Source organism: Dipodomys ordii, unplaced genomic scaffold (assembly GCF_000151885.1).
Source record: "Dipodomys ordii isolate 6190 unplaced genomic scaffold, Dord_2.0 Scaffold46, whole genome shotgun sequence".
NCBI classification, from domain to species: domain Eukaryota; kingdom Metazoa; phylum Chordata; class Mammalia; order Rodentia; family Heteromyidae; genus Dipodomys; species Dipodomys ordii.
The window spans coordinates 3,627,397-3,638,828 of record NW_012267262.1 but is presented as its reverse complement, the minus strand read 5'-3'; the positions used below and the strand labels follow the sequence as shown (position 1 = coordinate 3,638,828).

At 34.2% G+C, this 11,432-nt stretch overlaps 1 protein-coding gene across 1 annotated transcript in view; it reads right to left on the bottom strand.

Annotated features, from left to right (window-relative positions):
* The window catches only part of Gas2 (growth arrest-specific 2), a 110,350-nt gene extending 99,142 nt beyond the window's left edge, over positions 1 to 11,208 (bottom strand). The window contains exon 1 of the mRNA XM_013019605.1: positions 11,037 to 11,208. Coding sequence (XP_012875059.1) covers positions 11,037 to 11,181 — 145 coding nt within the window. The 5' untranslated portion in view covers positions 11,182 to 11,208. The remainder of the gene's footprint in view (positions 1 to 11,036) is intronic.
* Between the last annotated feature and the right edge of the window lie 224 nt (positions 11,209 to 11,432).

Sequence of the window (11,432 nt, the reverse complement as noted above, 5' to 3'; positions counted from 1 at the left end):
GATGAGGGATTGTGAATTTGGGCTCCCAAAACCGTTCTCATTCTCAAAAGCTCATTCAGTTACTTTGGCCACCAATCAGATTTTGCATTTGTGTGTTAAGTATATGTCTGCTGCGAAGAACATCAGGAACTATAATTTAATATAAAACCATGTTTTATCATAGAATAGGAATATTGACAACTTTAATAGGATGAGCAATGCACAAAACCATATCTCTAAATTCTATTTATCTGATTTTCTTGAATAAGATACAGATAACATTAATACAAACAATAAGTTCATGGCCAAAAAGCCTCTTTTTAATTACCCCTCATAATATCACAACTCCTACACTGTTGAATTCAAATTTTGTTTGTTTCCCCCTCATAACCTAAAAAACAAAACACAACAACACAAAAGCGTTCATAATCTAGTGTCTAATCCTCTAGCAGCTAAGGCAATGGCTATTTATATCCTTGGCTTTTCTTTCCAATGCACATGACAGTGACTGCAAAATTAGCTGGGTCAAGATCCTTCACTCAAGACACCTTAATTCCCAGTTGCTAAGCTTATCCTCTGACTAAAAATATGTAATCTATGGACTTTACCCAACAACCATAGGCTTTCCTGGCTACTTCAAACTCACCTTGCAAATCTAACCTTCCTCAGTCTCTGTATCTGCCCCTAGTCCACACACTGCCTTTGCTGGTCTTCTTGGGTCTTTCTGCTTCTCCTGCTCTGCTTTTGCTCTACCATGGCCCTTGCCTTCAGTGTCCTCCTTTTTCATCTGCCTGGCCCGCTTACATCTGTGCTTTCTCCACAGTTCCAGAAGGAGAATCTCCTAATGCACACTAGTTTATTTTTTGTATCATCATTCTCAAGCATATCAATTGTTTTGGCATAGGTCCAGTATTTGCTTCCATTTCAAGCAACATCTTTTGTAAACGTTTTTGTCTCCCATGATGTGATTTAAAAAAACTCTTGGGAGCTACCTTAAAATGAAAAATCTCTCACAGAGGTAAGCATACTGACTTCTTCACAGAGTAGGCATGTAGTCCTTGGGTTCTGTGAATATGTGAACTAACAAGTCATAAAGTAATAAAAACTTAGACAAAATATCAGATACTATCTTTTTTTAAAAAAGTATGCAAATAAAAGAAAATAAGACATAGAAGTGTTCTAAATTTTATATGGAGATTTTCTTTTTTGTTGTTGTTTTTATTTTTTTATTTATTGTGAAAATACCATACAGAGGGGTTACAATTACATGAGCAAGGTAATGAGGACATTTCTTATCAAGCATTGTTGTCTCCTCCTTTGTTTCCCCTTCCCATCCCTTCCCATCTCTCCCCTCCCACCCCCATCCCCCACCCGTCCGGCGCCAAAGTTGTAAAGTTCCTTTTCAACATACGACTTGTATATCTCATTGTTGCAATGGGTCCACCTGTATCCCTATTTAAACAATTTGCATTTTTTCCCTTCCCCTCCACAAATTATACCAACATCAAATACAGTGGAAACAGGGGTTATACTGTGGGGGAGGGACATACAAACAACAAAGAAATATTTTATAAATATGTTAGAAGCAATAGCAAGAAAGAAAAAAAAAACATTTGAGTCCTTATCATGGGGTTCATTTCACCTTATATCAACTTATCTGTTTCTGCTTGTCCTACACATATATTAGTTATTGCAAATTAGGGAAACCATGGGACCTATGTTTCTTTGGGCCTGGCTTACTTCACTTAATATAATTTTTTCCAAGTCTTTCCATTTCCTAACAAATGGGGCAGTGTCATTCTTTCTGATGGAGGCATAGAATTCCATTGTGTATATATACCACATTTTCTTGATCCATTCATCTACTGAGGGGCATCTGGGTTGGATCCATATCTTAACTATGGTAAATAATGCTGCAGTAAACATATTTGTGCTGGTAGCTTTAGTATGGTCTTATTTGTGATCATTTGGGTAAATGCCCCCAAATGGGATTCCTGGTTCATAGGGGAGCTCTATGTGGAGTCTTTTGAGGAACTACTTTTATATGGAGATTTTCAAAGGCATAATATTTTCCTTCAGCTAGACACAGGGAACTTGAGTCTATTAAATAGAACCACAGATAAACTAGTTGTTTTAACTGACAGTATGTAACATATTTTGATTTCAATAAATAGTATTCAATAAATAATATTCAATAAATAAATATTAGTTTAAAATCTTTTTTTTCTCCTCCCACTTTGGGGAGAAGAGTGGGTAAAGAGAGAACATGAGTATTTCCTTTTTTTTTTAACATTCTTGTTTTTCCCTACAGGATAGTTCACATTTTAGCCCCTAAATAGATTCTGCAGTTGGAAAAACACCAGTAGGGCTGAGAACTGACTACAGAGGTTTTTCTATGAAGAACTACCTTTATTTCAAAATTGAATGAAGCTCAACTCAGTTCACAAATATGTCTCAAGACCTGAAAATGCCAACCCGAAACATTGTATTGTGTGTTATTCACCATATTGGTTTTCATTTGCTACTAATAAGAAGAAAGTTTGTAAGCAGGCAACAAAAGTAAATATTAGAATAATTTCTTAAAATTATTATTTAACTCAAATGTGCTTAAATTTCAAGATAAAGGAGTTTACATTTGGGAAAGGACTTTGCTCTCATTTCATTAAATTCCATGGCAATTAACAGATTCTTATTGCAAATTTCAGTGACTAGATAATTATAATAAACTGAAAAGGACTTGTAAATTTTGAAAAGAAAGTAGTTTTCATTTAAAAGCCATTAGCAATTTACCAAAAGGTATGTTTTTTTCTTTTTTTTTAACATTTTTATGCTTTATACCTGAAGATTTTTAGTTACTCTGCTTTTCATGAACACTTGAAGAATTTTATACTGAACATCTGTATCTAATGAAAAATATATTAGGTGTCAACTTTCAATTCTGTATATTTTACAGCTTGGAAAGGTGTGTGATGTTTTTGGCTAAAAGAAACTGTTATATACTTTATAGTTGAAATGTACTACCTCAAATGAAGGAAAAATGCAAGACTGAGAAGCTTTAAAAAAAATAAACTTCACATGTAATGTATTTTCCATCCAGCCATTAAGAATTATTCAATATACATTTTAACTATGCTGTATAATTGTAAGAAATCAATTATAATCTTTATATGGAATGATATATTACTTCACTCTTATGATATTAATATAACCAATGGCATTTATAAGAAAATAGTAAAGTATAAAACTAGTTAGATTTAATGATAACAAAATATAAAATCAGCCTGCGAAGAACTAAATTTCAATTTCTCAAGTGGAAGTCATATAAAATTAAATATATCTAGCAAACAGCATAAGATAAAAAGGTAATTTAAACTGTATTAGCTCATTTCACATGTCATAAATACCAGCAGCAATGTGATATTGGAACCAACAAATTTATTTATTTTTCCCTCAGCTCCATCTTTCCATGCTGTTTTCAAGTTTAGAGAAAGATGGATATAAATAAATAATTTTGGACTATTAAAATCACTAGGTTGTAAAAACTATTGATTTGAAGGATAATGTAAAATACCCTAGTCTCAAAGTAGTACCTTCACTTCCTTTACTTATAATTGTAAAACATGTCCATCTCAGGATCAGTACCATTATGACTAAGGTCAGAGGTCAGAGGTTTCATCAAATACTGTGGTTAGTCACTTCAGCTAGTAGGCCTCAATGATAGGACATAGTGTCTGATTTTATTTTGTATTTTGGCTAGGCAACTAAAATCAACATGTGCCAGTATATTTGTTGCAGAAAACCAATTGCTATAATTTCCATCAAGTTTACCAATGTTTTACACAGGAGCCGCACATGGGGAAAAAAAACTATCTTGTCTTTTCCGGTGCATAGAAGGAATGCTTTTCTCAGAAAACTAGCAGTGCTGAATTCTCAAAAACATGACAATGTTTAATACGCATATTTAACATTTGAATACTTTAGGAAGGCACTGGTTCAAGTGAAATGCAAAAATACCTATTTATATATTAAATCCCATAATAATGTGAAGTGAACACTATTTTGTTCTTTAGTTGTTGTTGATGGTGGTCATGGGCCCTGAACTCTGGTCCTGAGCACTGTCCCTCAGCATTTCAGCTCAAGGCAAGCACTCTACTACTTGAGCCACAGCACCACTTCTGGTTTTCTGAGTGGTTTATTGGAGATAAGAGTTTCAAGGGCTTTCCTGCCCAGGCTGGCTTTGAATAATGATCCTCAGATCTCAGCCTCCTAAATAGCTATGATTACAGGTGTGAGCCACCCACACCCGGCTCTATTTTGCTCTTTTATACATAATGAACCTGGGAGATATAAATTAAGTAACTTTCCTTAAGTCAAAGAGTTTATAGAGGAATCTGGCTCCTTAACCTCGGTATTTCAAATAAAGAGCCTTTTCTTTGGGTTATCCTGCTTAATAAATTAGAGATTTGCCAAGCACATTTAATTTTTCCCAATGCAATTGTCATTTTCTCTGGATAACTTCATGGAAAGCTGTTGAGAAAATGAATAGCTTGGAGAAAAGATAGTGAATGTCAGTCTAACTTGGAGAAAAGATTAAAATATCACAAAGCAGGCATATTTTCAATCTCTTAACACTATGACTCAAATACTGTGCTCTCAAATTTCTCTCCTGTCCTCTCTGAACTTAGCGCCTCAGTTTCTTTCCTATACTAGATAACTCAAGCAGAGCTCATTTGCCACCTCAAGTTATTGATATTTTTGAGCCTGAATTTTGATGGTTTGAGAGAGGAAACCCTAGGCAAAGACCTATTCACAAGGATCCACCTTATTCTCACAAAGATGAATCTGGTCCTGCTCAAAAAGACAGACAAGAATGTCTCTAAAGCACGTCAACTAGTGAACATGAACTTAATTCTTAGAATTTTTGAAGTATCAGAGGATGCTACTTTTCCTCAGGAATTTTTTCTGACCATACCAAGAACATGAGGAATGCTATAAGAAAAAAAAGGAAGGCAAAGTGTTCTAAACATATTAGATTTGAGTTAGGCTTGACATTAGCAACTTGAATAGATAGGCATTTATTTATTATGCTGAAGAAGGTATTTTTTAGACACAAACAAAAAGTAACACATATACTGTTCATATTAAGTTGGAATAACTAATTTCTTTACCATGTAGGTAGAAGGACAGATAAAGAAAATCACTGTTACCTTAACTGCTGTAATGCATTTTCTAAATATAAGTAAAATCAATTTAACATAACTGAATTTTTAATTTATCTTCTAAATTCATAAAAACTTTGAGTATATCCATGCATATATAGCTAGATCCTAAAGATTAAATATCTCTAAGAATAATGTTAATTTTTAATTTTTAAATATTTCCTTCTCAAAAAACAGAACATAGAGTCTAGCTATCATTTAAAAATCATTAAAAATACAAGTGAAATAAACAATTTGGGCTCAGTTATCATAGGCTATTCATTTCAAAACCAAGCCAACAATGACCTTAAAAATTCAATTAGCAAGTCGGGTGCCCATGGCTCATGCCTGTAATCCTAGCTACTCAGGAGGCTGAGATCTAAGAATCAAAGACCAAAGCCAACCCATACAGAAAGTCCATGAGACCTTTATCTCTAATTAACTACCAAAAAGTTGATGGTAGTGAAGCCATGGCTCAAGTGGCAAAACACTAGCCTTGAGCACAAGATCTCAAGGACAGTGCCCATGCCCTGAGTTCACGCCCCACAACCAGCAAACATATACAAAAAGAACTAGCACACACAAAACAAAACCCATTAGCAACCATGAAATTTGAATAATGGGCCTTACCTATTTGGATCATGGGTAGTTGGTATAATCTAAGACTATTAATTTAATAATACGTTGTAATGATTACATTTTCCCCAAGATTTATTGGTAAGAAAGCATATGATGTTCTGACATGTCCTAAAAACAGTTAAGGATCAAATAAGCAGTAGTTCAAAAGTAACAAAAGAGAAGATATAAAATGAAGTTGAAATGCATATACTTGATGTGTAAAAGACAATAATATACACAATATAGGATAGGTTTTATATGGAAGGATGATAGTATCTTCATAACTCCTTTGTAGTCTTTCTGAATGTTTGTCATAGGCTAACCCATCTCCTCTTAGATAGTATCAGACAAAGATCTTCTCATGAGTCATATTGGCATGAGATAATATTAAATAAATCCCAGCAACCACAATTGTTTTTTCACTTTTGCAAGCTGACCTTCTACAGGATAGCCAGTACTTTGCAATAGAATGCATAGATTTTAGCTTGCCTAACTGCTTAATATTTTTTCTTTAATTCTGTGCCTAGGAATCTAAAGAGATATTTATCTTTGTTAGTGATTAAACACATATATAATACCTGAAAATTATAATACATTACCTACATTTGGGATATAAATATGAATATTTGTGGATGATATCCATATCACATCACTTTTATTCTGAAAATAGTAAGGCACCAGTGACTCACACCTGTAATCCTAGTGATTTAGGAGACTAAGATATAGAGAATTACAATTTGCGTATAGCTTAGGCAAAATAATTTGTAAAATCCCATCTCAACAGTACAACCTGGGTAGGATGGCATGCACTTTTTATTCTAGATATATGTAAGAAGTGTAAATAGGAGGATCATGGTCTCAGCTGGCTATGGCAAAAAAGCAAGGTATCTAAAAACTAAGCAGAATAAAAAAAGCTGGAGGTATGGTGTCGGCATTAGGGTGCCTCCTACAAGTGTAAAACTCTGAGCTCAAAACCCCCACACTGTAAAAAGTACAAATACAAATTAAGCATTCTCTTCAAGCTACATTTTCAATTACCATTTTGTATGTAAGATCATATATATCTGAATTCAAAAGTCATTAATATGCCTCTGAAAAAATATATAAAGAAAAATTCATTTTATAGAAGTATACTAAGCATAGATAAAGCAAGGACTCATGTCAAAACAGCAAACCCTCATAAAAAGCTTTATTTCACATGTATACTTCTTCATGAAATAAATTGGGGACTTTATATGGAAATAGAATTAACTTTGATACGATTTTCAAGACTTCTCTTAATTTCAAATACATAAAAAGTAACCTAAAAGAGTTGCACATTAAAATCTGTAAACGTTTCTAAATTGATAAAATGAAAAATACTAAATCTTTTTAAATTTCAACTTTTATTTTCAAATTCTATGGACACTGTATATACCTGTAATGTGTAACGAAAATATCTACTAACATATCATTAACACTATAGTGTGTAAAATTATTATCCTATCTCTGAATCATCTCAATTTTTTGACTACTTTTTAAGTTACCATAAGAGTATACAGTTGGGGGCTGTTATCTACCTTCTTTGTATGAAGTCAACATAAACATGATACTTCAATACATATTGATACTATTTCTTTTTGTCAGTCGTGGGTCTTGAACTTGCCTTAGCGCTGTTCCTTAGTTCTTTAGCTCAAGGCAAGCGCTCTATCACTTGAGCCACAGTGCCACTTCCAGTTTTCTGGTGGTTTATTGGAGAAAAGAGTTTCACAGACTTTCCTGCCCTGGCTGGCTTTGAACTGAGATCCTCAGATCTCAGCCTCCTGAGTTGCTAGGATTACAAGTGTGAGCCATCAACACTTGGCATTATAATGATATTCTTATAGGAGATTTTTTGTTTTTGTTTTGCACCAATCCTGGGATTGAACTCAGGACCTGGACATTGTCCATGAGCTTTTGTGCTTGAGGTTAGCACTTATCACTTGAGCCACAGCGCTATTTCTGGCCTTTGGTAGTTAAGTGTAGATAAATGTCTCACAGACTTTCCTGCCCAGGATGGCTTCAAAACACTATCCTCAAATCTCAGCTACCCAAGCAGCTAGAATTATAGACCTGAGTCATGGCGCCAGCCCTTTAAGGCTATTTTTTTCTGAAAAAAATTCCACAAGCCACTAATTGCATTTGTGTTAGAATGTCTAAAATCTAAAAAAAAAAAATCGTATTCTTCAAATGAAGTCATTCCTTAACATAATCTTCTTTGTTTACTTATGTATCCTGATGACCTCAACTGCCCTAAACTGGATCTCAAAAGATAGATTTCTTGGAACCTTAGATTTTTGGAGCAGGAAAGGACATTGGAGCTCATCTACTCAAACTCCTTCATTTTATGGTTCAGGATACTGAGCCCAGAAAAGATAGCTGAGTGACTTTGGGCAAGTTTCCTATTGAGTGGAAGAGCCAGAGCCAGAAGCCAGGTCTCCTGATGCCCAGTTAGGAGCCAGGTCTCCTGACTTTTAATCCAAGGATCTTTCCATTACACACACTGACCCTATTCTTGAGGTTGTCATGGGCTGCTCATGTTGATCAAACTCCTTTGTAAATGATCACATTCACTAAATTAAATGGCACCATCATGGGACATTGGGCCATGACAGGATGTACTCTTAACTAATCATACTTTCCCCTGCCTCAAATATCTCACTGTCAGCTCAATGGTCACATTAATTACAATAAGGTTTTTAATATGCTATTCAAGGTGCTGTATGATAGAACTCTAACAAGCCTCATGCAACTCTGTCATTCTGTGTTGTGGAGATGATCTTTTTTGTCTTCCAATCAAACTTTTTCCTAGATTTTTTCTTTCCCTCTCCTCAAAATTCTCATTCCATGCTTTGTCTGGGTATCTTGTAGTCATTCCCCCAGATCTCACTTTTAATATGGCCCTTAAAAAAGGTTTCCTTAAGCCTTCTGATACTTCATGCTGTCATACCACAATTCATATTCTAACTGCAATCTATATCAATATAATGTTAATAACAAGTCCATGTACTGGATTACATTTCCAGCGTTCATTGTGGGGTTTTTTTGCTAATGCTAATCCAAACTGTTTAAAACAGGTATTATGTTCATTCTTACTATTCTTACCATTCTATGATCTAGCAGAGTATATCTAGAACTTAATAAGTATAATTATTATTTACTGGTTGACTATTAAGAGCCCTAATTTGTTCTAAAGGTAATTACCTGCTTTAACAACCAACAACTCTCTAAGGTTAACATGAATACTGCATTAATATTACATATTATAAATATGAGTCACAGGAAAATCAGATAATCACTATGATATAGTAAAACGGTAGAACTGAGATTTGAATCAGCCCATTCTTATTCCAGAGCTCACTCTTTTTTTAGAATAATACTTTGTTCTGTTGTACACTCATACTTATTTGTTGGAAACTAAATAAACTTATTTATAACATTAAGTTAACAACATCACTGAACTATACAAATGGGATTACAACATACATACTGTTTCAAGTACTATGCATGCTTCAATTATTCACTCCCACAGAAACTTGTAAGCCACACACATGAGGAAAACAAGTCACAGACAGATTAAGTAACTTGCTGGAAGATAAAAGTGCTAGCAAGTGACAGAGCTAGAGTTCAAACACAGGCAATCTATTTTCAGGGCCTCGTCTGTTAACGTTTTTTTCTACTGACATACATATGATAGTTCATATTATAAAAGAGAAAGTTAATAAATTGCTAATATTGCCATCATTAATGAGCCTTGAAAAGACCAAAGAAAGATTGCAAATCTATGCATAAGCTAAAATTACTCCCTCTACCTATAGAAATTAAAAGATCTCTCTTTGCATGCATAAATTATTAAGCCGTGATACCCTCTCCCCTGGGAAGTGACAACTTCAATGATAAGGAGTCAACTCTATAGTAAAAGGTCATTCTTGGGTCAGCTTTCTAGGTGATCTTTTTGGGAGCACCTTCTGCATTTATGGCCTGATTCACCTTGGGATAAGAAACTATACGAAGGTTATAACTTGCACATTAGAAATGGCCAAAATAGGGCTGGGAAGGTGGCTCAGTGGTAGAGCACTTGCCTTGCATGCATGAAGCCCTGGCTTCGATTCCTCAGCACCACATAAGCAAAAAGAAAAAAATTAGAAATGGCCAAAATAGGGGAACACACAATGAAGAATAAACATGTAACCACAAGATAGACTCAAAAAGATAAAAATAAATACAAAGTCATACAAAACTTCAAAGCCAAGAACTTGCTTAGAATACACTAAAAACACGTTAAAGATTGCTAAAATTTCAGATAATATACTTTTCACTCAGCAACTCATTTTTATCAGCTAGAAGGTAAAGATACTAACTCTAAGGGATTATTGAAGTAATGAAAGTGTTGTTGAAATTATTTCTGAAAAAAGTAAAGCAGAATGATAAATTCTATGCCTACTCCATATTCAAATTATATATCTTGCAAACTTTTGAAGGGCTTTTTTTTGCTGAAGTTATAAGTCAATTTGACTCTTTGGGAAAAAATTGTTAGTAGATATAGTGTTGCTATACACTTGTGATCTTTTAAATGTATGAAGTTATTCTGCGCATGGTCAAATGCTATTCTGTGAATATGCCAGACACAAAAGAAGAGGCATATTTAGCATAAGACAGCATTTTTCTCAGCAATACTTTTAGACGAGCACATAAAAAGAAAGGGTAATTGGAAATAAAATTTTGAGTTCAAGGGTAAATGACTCTGGTCAGCTTGTTTGGACAAAGGATAAATATTTTTGCTCCTGAGTTTGAGTATTCAGCAATTTTAGAAGGTATGTTAGAAAAGGAAGGCACAGAAATCCAGTTTTAAGAAGCTAGATTTCAGACTAGCCTGTGAACAATGTCAAAGGAATAGGTCAAATTGGTCAGTTGCATGAAAGAAAAGTCAAAAATATATAAATGACATAAGCTATTTGACCATGTATTTCCACACTTCAATGCAGGTTTTGGAATTATGAAGTGCTATTAATATGAGACACAGAGGGAAATTCATTTAAATTTTCCATATGCTTCAAGTTTCCCATAGGAAACCCCCAAATAGTGGAAGTCTTTCTCTCCAAGGTGCTATCACATGTTTAGTTAAAGTATACTATAAGAGAATATAAAAAAAATGCATACACACACAGACATACACAGACTGTTTGTTGTCTTTGCTCACAAAATGATATCTTATAACCTTACCTAGTAGATTTGTTAACCACAGGGCAAGATCTTCTTTCATCGGGAGTAAATTAGCTTCATGTCTGCTGGCCAGCCACTGGCTATACTGATGCATATCAGATAGACCAGGTCCACTGCGTACCTTTGGGCTCAGAGCAGTACACATTATTTATCCACTCAAAAGATCTGTTTAGAAAAAAAAAAAAACAAGAAAGTAATTGCTTTTATTTCAGATGTCTTTGGTTAAAAATTTTGCCATTGTAACATAGTAATGAAGCAGATATATAGTTTTTTATGACAGATCAGTTATTAATTATTAAACTGTATGCAATGTTATTTGCTTGATTTGTTCTGGCCCTCTCTCTTTTAGTCAAACCACCTGGTAACAGCAGCAATCAAAGGTCAAATAGAAAACCA